This window comes from Monodon monoceros, unplaced genomic scaffold (assembly GCF_005190385.1).
Source record: "Monodon monoceros isolate NGI ecotype Baffin Bay Population unplaced genomic scaffold, NGI_Narwhal_1 Super_Scaffold_21, whole genome shotgun sequence".
Classification (NCBI taxonomy): domain Eukaryota; kingdom Metazoa; phylum Chordata; class Mammalia; order Artiodactyla; family Monodontidae; genus Monodon; species Monodon monoceros.
The window spans coordinates 32,429,081-32,445,338 of NW_021703778.1; the positions used below are offsets into that span (position 1 = coordinate 32,429,081).

Genomic DNA, 16,258 nt, shown 5'->3' on the forward strand with positions numbered 1-16,258 from the left:
AGATCTTTGTAGGGGTTTTGCTTATAACACAGGCATATACGTTTGTCACAACTTCAGCAAATAGACTCAAGTTTTGTGCACTTCATTGTGTGTAAATCTTATATTAAAAGAGAGACTGTAAACAATTATTGAACTTGGGTTAATTATATGCATGGTGAAATCTTTAGGGGGAGGTGTACCGCTGTCTGCAATTTAGTTTGAAGTGCTTTAAAAAAAAACGAGATGGCTTCATGAAGGGTAGATGGATAGATATGTGATAAAGTAAATATAGTAAAATGTTAATGGTGGAATACAGATGGTGGTTATATGAGTGTTCACTATAAAATTCTTTCAGGGCTTCCCTGGTGGCACAGTGGTTAAGAGTCCACCTGCCAATGCAGGGGACACAATGCAGGGTTCGAGCCCTGGTCTGGGAAGATCCCACATGCCGCAGAGCAACTAAGCCTGTGCGCCACAACTACTGAGCCTGCGCTCTAGAGCCCACGAGCCACAACTACTGAAGCCCGTGCGCCTAGAGCCTGTGCTCCACAACAAGAGAAGCCACCACAATGAGAAACCCGCACACCACAAGGAAGAGTAGCCCCCGCTCGCCGCAACTAGAGAAAGCCCACGCGCAGCAGCAAAGACCCAACTCAACCAAAAAAAATAATAATAATAAATTAATTAATTAAAAAAAATTTTTCAACTTTGCTGTATGTTTGAAAATTTGCATAATAAAATATTGAGAAACAAAGATGACTAATTCAGAAAGAACATGCGTATTTACAATCCAAAGGTAACCACCATTAACATTTGAGTGTATTTTATTTTCTTCCAGTTTCATTTCCAAGAAGATATAATTTTATATAATTAAGATCTTACTACATAACATATTTATTTTCACATTTTTCACTCAGTATTGTACCACAGTTTTCTTTTGTCATAAAAAGTCTTCAGTGTGTAATTTTATAATTAAGGTACAATTTACATAGCTAAAATTCACACGTTTTAGCACACAGTTCTGTGAGTTTTGAAAAATGCATAGAGGCATGCAACCACCACTCCAATCAAGATGTGGAATAGTTCCATCATCCAGGAAAATTTCTCTGTGCCGTTTTGCCAGCACCTTGCCTCACATCCAGCCCCGGGCAGCTACGGATCTGTTTTTCAGAATATCGTTAAGATGGAACCATATAATAGGTAGCCTTCGAGTCTGGCTTCTTTCACTCAAGCACAATACATTTGAGATTCATCCATGTCATTTACAAGTACTGGTAATTTGTTCCTTTTTATTGATGAGTAGTATTCCATTGTAAGGATGTACATTAATATATATATATATATATATTTTTTTTTTTTTTTTTTTGCGGTATGCGGGCCTCTCACTGTTGTGGCCTCTGCCGTTGCGGAGCACAGGCTCCGGACGCGCAGGCCCAGCGGCCATGGCTCCCGGTCCCAGCCGCTCCGCGGCGTGTGGGATCCTCCCGGACCGGGGCACGAACCCGTGTCCCCTGCATCGGCAGGCGTACTGTCAACCACTGCGCCACCAGGGAAGCCCTAATATAATTTTAATGTTTGTAAGAAATCATCGTATACGGTAACCCGTTTTATTTATGCATTCCCCTAATATTTGGATATTTAAGATGTTTCATTGTTTCACTATTATAAATGCCATTGTAATGAACATCATTTTTTTATAATTGTAACTATTTTTTTTAAAATTTTTGTTGGAGTATAGTTGATTCACAATGTTGGGTTAGTTTCAGGTGTACAGCAAAGTGGATCAGTTGTACATATACATAATGAGCATCTTTATGCAAAATCATAGTCAATAATTTCTTTAGGTAGATTACTGGGAAGCGAATTACAGAGTATATTATAAATATTTTTAAAGCACTTATGACATTTTTTAAACCTTCAAAAGTTTTTCCTTGCATTTCTTTATGTGGTTCATAACCAGCTTGACTTAAAACTCCACTGGTGTTTATAATCCTTTCTCCCCCGCTTCTCTTTTTCAATATTGTCACCCCGTAGAACTGCCTCGACGTTTGTGTCATCAGTGAGGCTTTGAAACTCTAAATGATGGAGGCCAATCAGGAAACTTCCCTCTTCTTGGTGAAAATCTTGGAGGAACTGGACAGCAAGCAAAATACCGTTTCCTACCAGGACCTGTGCAAATCCCTGTGCACCCGTTTTGATCTGTCCCAGCTTTCCAAACTGAGAAGCATCCTCTTCTACACGGCTTGTCTCGATCCCAATTTTCCAGCCACGTTATTCAAAGACAAGATGAAATGCACCGTGAACAACCAGCAATCGAAGAAAATCATGGTGGCGGCAGATATCGTGACGATATTCAACCTCATCCAGATGAACGGGGCTACGGCCAAGGAGAAGCTCCCCAGTGGCCGGCAGAAGATGCGCAAGAAGGAGGCAGCCTTTGACTTGGGCCGCTCGGACACGGAACTCTGCACTGCAGCCCAGTGTGAGTCCCTCAGCTGCGAGCTGAGCGACCAGCCTTTCAGCCGGGGCTACCCCACCCGCCAGTCTTCCAAGTGCCGCAAGATGGACTGCAAGGACTGCCCGCAGTTTGTACCTGCCTCCGAGCCCAACTTCCTGCTGGGGGTCAGCAAAGATGTGAAAAACCGGGCGGCTTCCCTGGACAGGCTGCAGGCTCTGGCCCCCTACTCGGTGGCCAGCCCTCAGCCCTGCGAGATGCAGAGAACGTATTTCCCCATGAACATCGAGAGCGAGTCCATGTCTGATCAGGACTCCCTGCCCCACACCCAGGGCATCAAGGAGACTTTCATCTCTAATGAGGAGCCCTTCGTGGTCCAGTCCTGCGTCCAGAAAAGGAACATCTTCAAAGAGGAGTTTCACAACCTGATGACTGTGTCCCCCGAGTTGGCCAGTCCCGCTAACAAGGCTGAGGGTGAGCACGGGAAACCCCAGGGCCGAAAGGAGTCCCACAAGACACCCTTCCCCAATCACAGCTTTGAGATGCCCTACAACAGCCAGTACCTGAATCCCGAATACTCCCCTGTTCCTGACAAAAGGCGGGCAAAGCACGAGAGCTTAGATGACCTTCAAGCCTCCACGTATTTTGGACCCACTCCAGTGATGGGGACCCAGGAGGCCAGGCGCTGTCCCGGGAGGCCGGGCAAGCAGACCCCCTGGCCGGCCAAAAGCTGGAGCCTAAACACTGAAGAAGTTCCTGACTTTGAACGGTCCTTTTTCAATAGAAATCCCTCCGAGGAGAAGCTCCGCTATCCAAATCCCAGCAGCCAGACCGCCAACTTCCCAACCCCAGACAGGCGCCCAGCTTACCTCATGCCGCAGGAGCAACAGCCAATTCTCCCCGTCGGCTACGTGGCCAAGCCAAACGGGCTCAAATCTAAAGAGATCTCATCCTCCGTTGACCTGGAGAAGCATGAACCGGTCAAAAAATTTAAAGACAAGAGCAGTAGCTGCACCAGCAGGCAGCTCAGCTCAGACACCAGTAGCGTGGGCACTCAGACCGAGCAGCACGTCCTGGAGCCCAAGAAATGCAAAGACTTGTGTGCCTCTGGGCAGGGCAAGTACAGTGACAGGCACGCCATGAAGCAGTCAGATGACGACTCGGAAGTTGTCAGTGATGACATCAGTGACATTTTCCGATTTCTTGATGACATGAGCATCAGTGGCTCGACGGGAGTGATACAGTCATCCTGCTACAACAGCACAGGATCTTTGTCCCAGCTTCACAAGTCGGACTGTGACAGTTCACCGGAGCACAACCTAACCAAAATCGCCAACGGGCTCCCCAGCAGCAAAGGAGAAAAGGGCAACCGGCCTGAAGACAGCCACCACTCGGAAGAGGAGTTGAAGACCAGCGTGTGCAAACTGGTGCTCAGGATCGGTGAAATTGAACGGAAGCTCGAGTCGCTGTCGGGTGTCCGCGAGGAGATCTCCCAGGTCCTGGGCAAGCTCAGTAAGCTGGATCAGAAGATACAGCAGCCCGAGAAGGTGAGTGTGCAGATAGATCTGAATTCCTTGACCAGCGAGGCTCCGTCCGATGAGAGCGCCTCTCCCCGGATGTTCCGTGCACACAATGGCTCCCACGGGCCCAAACTGGAGAACTCGGCCGACTGGTGCTCCTCAGACGCCAGCGGAAGCAACAGCGAAAGCCTTCGTGTCAAGGCGTTAAAAAAAAGCCTCTTCACCAGGCCATCCTCCAGGTCCCTGACGGAGAACAGCGCCACAGAGTCCAAAATCGCCAGCATCTCCAATTCGCCCAGGGACTGGCGCACCATCACTTACACCAACCGCGTGGGCGTCGGAGAGGAGGATGTGAAAGACAGAGGCCCTGGGGAAAGTAAGGACTGGCATCGAAAATCTAAAGAGGTAATGCGCATGTAAGCTCGCGTAACTAGGCAGCAGCCTTACGATATAGCCCTGGTCTGTTTCCAAGCCTGGAAGCTTACATTACACGAAAAAGAGGCCTGCCCTTGTTGTGCTCGTAATCCTTCCAGACTTTCCATGTTAGAGCAGAGAGGACAGCATAGCCTGGTGGTTGGTCCCTCCAAATTGTCCATCAGCCCGGAGGAGCACACGCTGCTGTGTTGCCGATGGGAGAAAGCATGGCTCAGATATTGGACTGGTGGTTCGAGACCTGATTTTCATAGAATGGGGAACATGGCAGAGCAGACAAGCATCACCAGGGCTTTCTTCCTGTCCTTTCTGAAAGGGCAGGGTGCAGGCAAAGCAAAGGAGGGAAATGACTTAAAAGCGAGCTAGCTCCTATGGCCCTTTCACGTACTTTGTGGCATGCGCGGTGCTCCTTTTTAAAAGTTTGAGTTTTTTTCATTTTAGGATCAATAGATGATTCGTAAGAAAAGAAGATAAATTAAGGAAATTATTCACAGTTCCACCGCCCAAGGATGGCAACTCTTAATATGATGTCTTTCTTTGCTTTTGAGGTTTTTTCCTACACAGTTTTATGGGAACGTGAGCGTTTTTGCACCTTTATAGTCAGCATCTTTCTGTCAGTGCTGGAGTGAGCACACACACACATACTCACATTCTTTCTTCTTCTCGGCCCCTGCAGTAGGGATGATTTGTTTCAGCGGTACTTGTGGCTGCTGTTCCTCCTTCTAAGTAGGTTACATTGAACCCTTTCTGGCCAAAGTGATGCCATTTCAATTTGTTGCTCATCTCAGTTCCCTACCCTGATTCTAAAGGACAGACCACGGGGCCTCCTGAGGGCTCGGAGGACCAGTCATCAGAGAGGGAGTGAAGAGGTGTGGCTGCAGACATTGAATACAGAGAAGGAGGCTGAGTCCCTCGAATGCCAAGAAGGGCAAGCTTAGAAAATGGAGCCCTAAGGAAGTTTTCAGGGTCCAAAGCAGGGAAAGAGTAAAATAAGAAGTGATTTTTTTCTGATCCCAAAGGAACCTCTGGCACCTGTGCCGGCCACTGTCCGCTTCCGTAGCCACTTACGACGCGTGGTGTCGGACAGAAACCAGAATATATTATGTGCCGACACTCCGACGAGATGCCCAGCTGTGGGTCTTCTCCTCTGGCACTGCTGTCGTGTCAATTAGCTGCTAGAGTCTGGCCAGGTTCCTGGAGCCCTGGGTCTTAGGGAGCATTGAAAATGGCCATTTAGAGCACTCCAGTGGTTTGGCACTTCTATAGATATATCAAGTTTAACTGAACTAGCCATGCGTCCAACCCATAAAATGTCAAAGGCCCCAGAAACCACCAGAAATAAGCTTGAGAAAGATCCCTTGAAATACACAGCTCAAAGTTGCTAGTGTTTGGGGTGAGCGGTCTTCATTTGGCCTCCTTCTGTGACCTCATTTCTCCCTGCCGATGTGTGGCTCTCACCATCCCTGGGCTGATGCCTGCCATGGTGGTGACCAACCCTGGGGCCCTTCTGAACTTTGCTCCCAAATCTCAAACTGCTGAAGGCCAGCTCCCCCAGATGTCTGCCGTGGGTTGAAATCTGCAGGTCCCAGCTAGATTTTCTGTTCCTTCAAAGCCAGGCTTCCCTCTCCCTGTACCGATTCTGGGGTCGCCATTCTAGCCATTCCCCAAACTGAAGGGATGTCTCTCATCTCTGACTTCCCTCATTGGCTCTCTCACATCCAGTTGGGCTACTCGACCCTGTGGATTTATCTTTTGTGATGTTTCTTTCCGCTTAAATCCACCCTCCCTCCCCCAAGTCCAGGCTCCTACCACCTCCCACCTGGGCTTTGGGGGCACATTTGTAACTGGTCTCTCTCGCTCATCATCCCCCCACCTCTGTCGCCACTTCCATCTCATCCCATCCACCACTGCCATGCTCCCTTTCCTAAAGCTCCACTCGGGGGTGTGCAGTGCCTCCCGTTCCCAACTCCTCCTTGACTCCCCTTTGCTCAGCAAAGCTTCAAGCCACTCAGTCCAGCCACTCAAACCCTCGGCATATCATGTCCTTCTCCCCAACAGGAGGGCTCCAGTTCACCTGGACTGGGCCCTTCTCCACCTTGATACGTCTACCTGGTTTTCCTCAAAAGTGCCACCCTCGTTCACTCAGTCACTCATTCAGCAAGTACCTAGGATGGCCAGGCCCCATCCCACTGTCGAACCTTTACTCACGTGATTCCTCCATCAAGAGTTTCCTATCCAGGGACTTCCTTGGCAGTCCAATGGTTAAGACTTCACCTTCCAATGCAGGGAGTGTGGGTTTGATACCTGGTCGGGGAGCTAAGATCACACATGCCTCGTGGCCAAAAAATCAAAACATAAAACAGAAGCAATATTATAACAAATTCAATAAAGAGTTTAAAAATGGTCCACATCAAAAAAAAAAAAAAAGTGTCCTGTCCATCTCCTCGGTGCTGATCTAGACCCAGTTCCCCTCAAGGCCTCTTAATTCGTAAGCCTCTGAAAGCCTCCCAAGATTATTGCTGGTCTCTGATCTCCTGCCTTTCATCCTCTTTGTTCCGACAGAGTAGATACCAACCTTTATTTTAAAAGTATCTTAGGTATACATACCGACTGCCATGTTAGAACGCAAACGCCTCCGTGGTAGGAGCAGGGAGGAAAGCGTGGGCAGCGGGTAACTTTCCATCTCAGAAGCGAGAACAAATGCAAATCCTGGCTCTGCCACTTCCTGGCTGTGTGACATTGGGCCAGTTCCTTAACCTCTCTAAGCTGAGTTTCCACATCCACAGCGGGGATTATAATGTTATAGCCTTGCCGATGTTCTCGAGAAGCTGAAATGGGATATCGCGTGTTCAGCCCCGAGCACAGCAGGAGACACACACAGTCAGCCCTCAGTTAATTGTAGTTATGATGCCTTGCTGTTATTATTGGCACCTGCCCTGCCCCCAGCTCGGGCACGGGCCCTGCATGCCGTGGGAGCCCTCTGAGTGTTCGGTAGTGGTGATGAGCTGAATGAATAAACTCAGTGACACCTTTTAGAAGATACTTGGGTTTGATGAGCTAGAAAAAATAAGAGGACACCTCACTTCCTTATTTGGGTTTGGCCAAGTTTATCCTGCTTTCTCTGTAGCAGCGGTCTTAATGGTTTGGAAGGGCTCAGAGTTATACTGTATTTGAGCAAGGGCCGATGGGTCTAGTTTGCTGGTAGCTGGGAGCGTGCTTCTGGTCCCCGTCCACGTGTAGGATGCGCGCACTCCCACTCACACACGTTATCTCATCAGGTGCTCGCACGTAAACCCTCCGTTTCCTGACACCTGAGTCCGTTCCCCACCTCTTGCTTGTCCACACCGTCCCTCACTCCTGTTCTTATTTTTCCTTTTTCTTTGTCTGTTGCTCACACCCACAGCTCTTCTGGCTCTCTGTTTCATGTGCACGACTCCATGATGTTGGGATCCATCCCTTTAAAAAGATTGGAGTGCCTTCTCCTTGGTGGTATGATTTTGCTGAGCGGGCGATTAAAAGGTGCTCGCTGGGCTTCCCTGGTGGCACAGTGGTTGAGAGTCCGCCTGCCGATGCAGGGGACACGGGTTCGTGCCCCGGTCCGGGAAGATCCCACATGCCGCGGAGCGGCTGGGCCCGTGAGCCATGGCCGCTGGGCCTGCACGTCCGGAGCCTGTGCTCCGCAACAGGAGAGGCCACAATAGTGAGAGGCCCGCGTACAGCAAAAAAAAAAAAAAAAAAAAAAAAATGTGCTCACTATTGTCCCCTGCCTTCGGGGAACTCACAGTCTGGCGGAGGAGACAGACAGACAAACAGGCGGTTACAGTTCAGTTACAGTACAGACAGTGCTGGCCGCGGGCTCTGTACACAGTCTGAAGGGGTCACGTAGATGGGCGCTGACCCGGTCTTGGTCAGGGAGTACTTCTGGAGGACGTGACATCTATGTGGAGATCTGAGGGCCTCAAGTTAGAAGTAGAAAGTACCAGAAGACTCCAGTTATAACAGGGTTCATGGAGAACGGAGCCCCCAGGATCGGGTGGAACTCAAGGACTGAGAACGTAAGTGATGGCAGCTGTGTTGGGCACCTTCCTGCCTCCAAACTGTGGTCCACACTGTTCCCTTGTCTTGAAGGCCACGCAGAGGTCTCTGAAAATCACTAGAGGCTCCCACCACGTGCTTTCTGGCTTGGCTTCTTCCATCCAGAGAAGCAGTGTGGCATCAGTGGTTTCAGCCAGCTCCTAGGGGGAAGGACCCCATATCTTTTACTCCTCAGTACCAGGTAGAAACTGGTAAGAGAAAGAGGGGGCAGTGACTTCCCTGGCAGTCCAGTGATTAAGACTCTGCGCTTCCCTTGCAGGGGACGCAGGTTCGGTCCCTGGTCAGGGAACTAAGATCCCGCATGCCGCGTGGTGCGGCAAAAAAAAGAAAAAAAAAGGGGGGGGAATACTATGCAGTAGTTAAGCAAAGCTTCTCTGAAGCCAGATGATAGATTTAAATGCCAGCTCTTCCCGTTGGCAGCTGTGCACCCTGGGGTAAATTACTGAGTCTTTCTGGGCTCCATTTCCTTAGCTGAACAATGCATGTTAATGATAGTAGTCATGGTATGAGGGTTAGATAAAATCATCTCTTCCTGGCATAGAAATGTTGGGTCATTTGAGTATTATCAATGTCATAAGCTTTTCCTAGTAAATGTCCCCCAGTCCAGATATTCTTTCTATTTGCTCGTGAATAACTGCATGTTGCTACCCGGGCAGAGCCCGGTGGTGAAAAGCTGGTGTCTGCCCACTGGCACTGTGGGCTCTCTGACGGCATCTGTGTCGCTCTCTGGACTCCCCTGTGCCCCTCTGCAGGCAGACAGGCAGTATGACATCCCCCCGCAGCACCGACTGCCCAAGCAGCCCAAAGACGGCTTCCTGGTGGAGCAGGTGTTCAGCCCTCACCCCTACCCCGCCTCCCTCAAGGCCCACATGAAGAACAGCCCTCTGTACACAGACATGCGGCTGACGGAGCTGGAGGTGAAGCGGGGCCAGTCTTCCTGGACCATCGAGGAGTATGCTCGCAACGCGGGCGAGAAGGGCAAGCTGACAGCCCTGGACCTGCAGGTGAGCCTCTCACTGCCCCGGGTGGGGGGAGCCCAGCCACACGCTGGCGGATGCAGGAATGGATAGCGGATGCCCTAACCGGCCCGCTCCCTCACCTTCAGCTCCCTGGGTCCCCACCGTGGAATTCGGAACCTGCATAACATCGTAGAGCAGAGATTTTTCGCAAGGAGACTGCTATTTCGCTTATTGCTTCGTAAACATGTAGCAGTGGGAATGCTTGCTTGCTTGCTTGATCGACTTTGGCCATCCGATTTGCTAACGATACGTTTAAGACTCCATACCAAGTGCAGATTCTCGTATTTGCTCACAAGACCTCAGCCCAACTGTTTAATGAAACACAAGCTGATTTCTCCTTCCACATGTAGCACGTGGGATAAAAGCATATTTGTGGGAGCCGAGCTATGGATTATGTTTCCATACGGAGCAGTCCCAGGTAAGCGCCATCCCCGGAAGCTCTGTGAATACAGTTGTGGCTGGAGGGCATGCTTTCTGTTCAACCACAGGCAGGGCTGGGTTTTGGCCACTTTCATTGTGGTGGGCAGTTCCACCTGGTTCCATCCCCACTGTGTCTATCTGTGTGTCCGCATCACCTCGGGAGCACAGGAAGTACCCTGTCCCCACCTGCCAGCTAGCTTGGTGGGCAGTGAGGCTATCATCCCAACGCCACCACTCACGTACGGGTCCCGGCAGGTCCACACCACTTAAAGGGCAGTTGGAGAGATGCCAGTGGGGGGGGCGGTGGTATGGCAGGGTCTCCCTTGAAATGGCCTCTCCCTAAAGCCAGGAGGGCTGCAGGAGGTGCAGTGCAGTGGCGAGAAAAGAAATGTGTTTTCCCACAGTGTGTGGGTTCTAAGCCAGGGTTCCTTTGCTGTGTGGCCTGGAATGTTCACCTGTTTGAGCTTTGGTTCCCTCACCTGTTAAATGTCCATAATAATATCTAACTTTCAGAGTCACTGTCAGAAATGAAAATAATGTATTTAAAGTACCTGCCATTAAGAAGGCACCGAAAAGGCATTTTGGCGCTGTTGAAATGATGCTGAAATTGATCCACTCTGTATGGGACTTTTTTTTTTTTTTTTTTTTTGCGGTACGCGGGCCTCTCACTGTTGTGGCCTCTCCCATTGCGGAGCACAGGCTCCGGACGCGCAGGCCCAGCGGCCATGGCTCACAGGCCCAGCCCCTCCGTGGCATGTGGGATCTTCCCTGACCGGGGCACGAACCCATGTCCCCTGCATCGGCAGGCGGACTCTCAACCACTGCGCCACCAGGGGAGCCCTGTAAGGGACTTTTGATCACGGTCTCTCACGCAAGGCACAGTGGCCTGCAGGCGGGAGTGATGATGTTCATCTCAAGTTTATAAATGAGGAAATCGAGGCCCCGAGAAGCACAAGAACTTGTGCAGGCCTGACAAGTCTAAATTCATAATGGACTATCTGGCAATAAGACTCCTGTACTTCCTCCTGTGTTGCCTTTCCACCATGTCGTTTTTCTGTTGATGACAGTAGAGTAGAGCTTCATGTCACACAAATGACTGCGGTGACATTTGTTTATGTTGGGCCCTAAATGACAGCAATTATGGGAAGGGATATCTCTGGCCAGATCCTGAGAGTCAAGTGGGTGGTGATATCAGGACCACCTCAGAGGTACTCCTGGCCCCTGTCACCTCCTGCATGTTTTGTCCCCATGCCAGCTGCACGCCACTTGACCCTTCAGGCCACGTCCTCTCCTGTCACCATCCTGCTGACAAGCAATCTAGATAGGATTTGCTTCTCCTGCAGGAGGGTCCCAGTGCTCTGCTGTGGCTACCACACCGCAACCTGTGGGTACTAGGATGCCACGAGCTGCAGGCGAGTCACAAAAGGCCCAGAGGTGTGAATGGCTCACCTGGTGGAATAGTCAATGTTTCACCAGTACATAGGATGACCTTGACAGGAGCAGATTAATTGAATGAGTCATAGACTGAGAAACATCTTTTTAAAATTTGGGAGGCAGAGTCTGGGAGATTTCACTCCTACGGATACATGCAATTTTAAAGTGCCAATCTTTAGGAAGCATAAAGGCAAAATTATAAAAAATAAAAGATCTTTAGATTAGAGAGCTTTAGGTGACATCACTTAAAAATGCAAAGGATCGTGTATCTAGTCTCACAAAAAAATATAAGACAGGAAAGAGTTTGATAGCCTTTCGAGGGTGTTTGCAGCAAAACAGAACAGGTATCAGGAGCTGAATGAAGGCAGAAAGGCGCCACCTTACTTGTTTTCATCGCTTTGCAGAGACCCAGGTACTGTCTTAGGGCAGCTTCCGCATCTGGACCATCTTCTTGGGGCCCCGTGGCGTCAAGATGTAAATTTGCCATCTATGACCACTTGAGGGTGCAGCAAAGGTACAGGCCCCGTTTCCATTTCCAGCGCTCAGCAGGAGTAATTAACAACCGAGGATGCCCCCTGTGTCCCACTGGGTGGCACGAGAGCTTGCGGTTATTGGAAAAAGTAATTAAAAATAATAGACTTCACAGGATGAATCCCAGCCCCTAAAGCATAGCTACCTATGAAAGAGCCAGTTTCCTTCTGTCTGAGCTGGAGGGAACAAGACAAAATCTGATGTGTCGTTTACACACTGCTTACTCCTTGGCCCGCCTTGGGAATATTGGGAAGAAGAGGTGGTGTTTCAGCCTCTCTGGTCAGAGCCTGTCTCCAAAGTGTCAGAGCAGGGAGAGCTGCCCCTTCAGTCTTCCACCCAAACCCGCCCAGCCCTGCAGACCAGTCCCCAGCTTAACATGCCCACCTGGCTCCCTGGCTCCCCTCTAGGTACCCATTAAATTGCTGAAGAGCTTTCATGTCCAGGGAAACAGACCGATCCCAAGTGCCCATGGAGGACAGAGCTGTGTTGGGGAAAGAGCTGCAGCCCAAGCATAAGGACACTTGTCCTAACAGCCGGAGCTGGGCAGTAGCAGAAGTGCCCTGGGCAACTCAGGGAGACCGTGGCTCCTGGGACTTAGCAGAAGTGCTGGAGTAGGAGCTTCTTGCAAAGTCTGAACAGACAATCCTGCGTTTTAAGGACTCTTCCATCATGGAGCATGTCCTGTTTCTCATGGTGTGGGTCCTCGCAATGGCCAGCATTGCCTACCACTCCTCCCCGCCCTTCCAGATAACATGAACAATTGGAAAAGTCTTTGAACATTGTGCCTCCGTGAGGAAGGGGACCTGGGAGGATTTCAGGGACCCCGAAGTCCCATTCTCTTTTCATTATGCAACGTTGTACAGAATATTCTAGAATATTGGCACACTCTCCTCTAAAGGGCCAGAGAGTAACTGCTTTAAGACTTTGCAGGCCTTACAGTCTCCATCACAACTGCTCAACTCTGCCAATAATTGTCTCGAGCAGCCGTGGGCAACTTGTAAATGACTGGATATGACTGTGTTGTGACAAAATATTATTTTGGGACACGGAGATTTGATTTCATATGATTTTCACATACCGCTGACTATTGTTTTCCTTTTATTTTTTTTCAATGATTTAAAAATGTGAGAACCGTTCTTAACTGGTAGGCTGTACGAAGGCAGGTGCTGGGCTGTATCTGGCGCCTGGGCTGGAGTCTGCCGGCCCCTGTACTGGAAGGCCATTAGAAACAGGAGAGCAGGGACTTCCCTGGCGGTCCAGTGGGTAAGACTCCGTGCTCCCAATGCAGGGGGCCCGGGTTCTATCCCTGGTCAGGGAACTAAGATCCTGCGCGCCACATGGCCAAAAAACAAAACAAAACAAAAACAAAACAGGAGAGCAATAAAGCAGCCAGAGGAGTCCACGGCATGTGGGTCGTCGACATCCCGGCAGGAAGCAGATGGCATACTCACGGATGATAGGAGTGGGAAGGAGGGGACTCTTGGCGGCGGTGTAGGCAGGGTTTAGAGCCCGTGAAGCGCCCAGGGACCAGCATGAGTGAGAGGCTGTTGCTGCCCTTGGATCTGAAGGCCAAGGAAAGGGAGCTGTTTCTGAAACCCACCAAGACCCACAGCTGTGAGAGCAGGTACCTGATAGAACTGTGGCCCATCAGGGAGGGAGCAGGGGGAACTGTGCCCCACTGACTGAATCCACCTGGGATGTGTCCATATTGGCTGGTCTCCTGGGGGCACAGAGCAAGACAGCAAAGAACAGAGAATGGTTCTGAAAGGACAGGTGGAGAATGACTAATAGGGGTTAGAATAATCAATATTCCAATAACATAGTACATAGTGTGTGTGTGTGTGTGTGTGTGTGTGTGTGTGTGTGTGTGTGAGATCTGTAACATGCCCACCTTTATGAGCATTAAACAATCTGAGAAAGTCTTCAAAATGGATATTTTGCTTGTGTTTCAAAGATTTAGACGACCTCACTTGGAATTGCAATGTGTTGCTGCTTTTATGTGACAGTCACATTATTAAATGTTCGCCGTAAGATGAGGACACTGCCTTTCTTTATGGAAAGATTGTTAGTCATCCACGGGGAATGAGATTCCTGGGTGATAACAGGTTAAATATAATACTTCTCCTGCAGACAGGCACTAATCTCAGGGAGGCTGGGAAACAAATGGCAGTGGGTGGGGGTCTCTCCCACTGGGGACTCTGCACCTGGCATGGGGGTGGCCTGTGAGCAGTGGCCTGACAGATGTTTGAAATGGAAATATTTTATGTTTTGTTTGACCTGCTTATCTGGGAGGTGCCTTTGATTTTTCAGTAGAGGCTTTACTGAAGAACTGGGAACCAAATCAGAGTAGTACAATAGCCTTGCTTTAGGCGCCTCTGTTCTTAGGGACCGTTAGTGGAGAATATTTTTCAGCGACTTTCCCTGCTTCCCATGCAGCAGGGCCAGCCTGTTCCTGGCCGTACGCCCTTGAGGCGTAGAGTCTTGTTTCTCGGCCCTATTTTGCTTGCTCCCAGGAAATCCCTGGGTTTTCCTGTGTCAAGACCATTGTGACCTGTTTTTTTTTTTAAATATTTAGTTAGTTAGTTAGTTGCACTGAGTGTTAGTTGTGGCAGGCGGGCTCCTTAGTTGCAGCACATGGGCTCCTTAGTTGTGGCATACAAACTCTTAGTTGTGGCATGCATATGGGATCTAGTTCCCTGACCAGGGATCGAACCTTGGCCCCCTGCATTGGGAGCACAGAGTCTTATCCACTGCGCCACCAGGGAAGTCCCCCATCATGACCTTTGTAGTAGGAGAGGGGCAGGTCCAATCTGGGATGTGCGGGAGCCCGAGTCCTTGGTGGTCCACCTCAGGAGGGGCTGGTGGGCAGCGTTGGGCTCCTCGGTCATCTCCCCTGCAAGCTGCAGGCAGCTCTGAGATGCTTCAGGGGTGAGGATTGTCGGAACGTCTTGAACCTGTTGCACGTATTCACCACATTTCTAACATCTTCTCTTCACTTTTAGACTCAAGAATCTTTAAACCCAAACAACTTAGAATACTGGATGGAAGATATTTATACTCCAGGCTACGACTCATTACTGAAAAGGAAAGAAGCCGAGTTCAGACGAGCCAAGGTCTGCAAGATCGCTGCTCTGATCGCTGCAGCGACGTGCACAGTCATCCTGGTCATCGTCGTGCCCATCTGCACAATGAAATCATGAGCCACTGGACGTGCAACGTTGCCTACGGCTCATGACGACCGACGTCTCCCTCTGTAGTTTAAAATCACGTGCCAATGGGGCCACAGTTTGTTGAAACAGAAATCACGGAGGCTTTTCTGCAAACACGGACGATGGCCTTCAGAAAGTATACATTCTAGAGAGATATCTACCTACCTATTAGCTTTGACTTAATTCCATGGATGAATTTTAAGAAGTGCAATAGCTTTTCCTACCAAAAGAATGTAATGGACTACCAGTAGATACAAACTGAATTCCAAGCAAAAAAAAAAGAGGAAGATTGATTGGTTGGATTCTTTCCAATTTGATGAAATTTCATGGCGGGGAATATGTTATAGAGGAGATGGTTAATCCATGCCTTTTTTAGGGAAGCTAAGCGAGATAGCAAGATGAGAATAAAAAAAAAAAAGCATGGGTTCTCTTTCCCTTAATGTTCTTAGACCATCGCTGGCAAAGAAACGGGGTATGTATCCATAAAGGGGGTTACTTCTCTGCTGACTTTTATCAAGGGCTACCGACTTTTCATTCTTGCCCTTCTGTCATCATTACAGTCTTCATTGCACATCTTCATGGAAACGTTCTGGACCTTCTTCCTGGTGCCCCGGGTAGGAAGGTGCTGGACTGTCAAATCAGGCATGGCGTGAAGTGTGCTCTCTGCTCAATAGGCCAAGGTATTCAGGCCAGGAGACCTTCCTGTGCCCACCTCAAGGTGTGGGAGAGTTGCTTGCTAACGACGAACGATCGATATCTGAAAGTCACGGCATCCCAAAGGGTCTCCCATTCTTGCTTTGGTGTGTGGTTCCTCTCAATCTTCTGTCTCCTGGTGGTACCTGTTGCTCTGCTTCTCGCACATGAGTTGAAGAATTTGGAACTTGTCCTTGTGCCTTGAAGAGTAGAGACAATGGCTGAACTTTCACATTCTAACTATAAACCATGGTTTCCGTGCACCACTAATACCAACCATTTCCAATGGCTTTAAAAATTTTTTGAAAGCTTGTCAATAATATGATAAAGGCTGTGAGGTATTCTCAACTACCCCAACACCTACTCCAGAGTTTTGAATACTTGTCAGCTGTGCAAAAAAAAAATGATCTATTTAACCGTTTATCTATCTATCTATAATGTCTATCTAAATACCTAAGTTTGGTTTATTGT

The 16,258-nt window shown here is 49.3% G+C and overlaps 1 protein-coding gene across 1 annotated transcript; it reads left to right on the forward strand.

Moving 5' to 3' along the window:
- The first annotated feature begins 1,748 nt into the window (after positions 1–1,748).
- Positions 1,749–15,085, forward strand: MINAR1 (membrane integral NOTCH2 associated receptor 1). The gene is made up of 3 exons (XM_029239404.1): positions 1,749–4,359; positions 9,234–9,485; positions 14,888–15,085. Exons 1-3 carry the CDS (start codon positions 2,059–2,061, stop codon positions 15,083–15,085), a joined length of 2,751 nt encoding a protein of 916 aa, XP_029095237.1. The 5' UTR covers positions 1,749–2,058.
- Positions 15,086–16,258: the final 1,173 nt, after the last annotated feature.

Coding starts and splice junctions, on each gene's coding strand:
- MINAR1 (XM_029239404.1), top strand. CDS start 2,059: ATGATGGAGGCCAATCAGGAAACTTCCCTCTTCTTGGTGAAAATCTTG. Junction 4,360..9,233: donor GGCATCGAAAATCTAAAGAG/GTAATGCGCATG, acceptor GCCCCTCTGCAG/GCAGACAGGCAGTATGACAT. Junction 9,486..14,887: donor TGACAGCCCTGGACCTGCAG/GTGAGCCTCTCA, acceptor CTTCACTTTTAG/ACTCAAGAATCTTTAAACCC.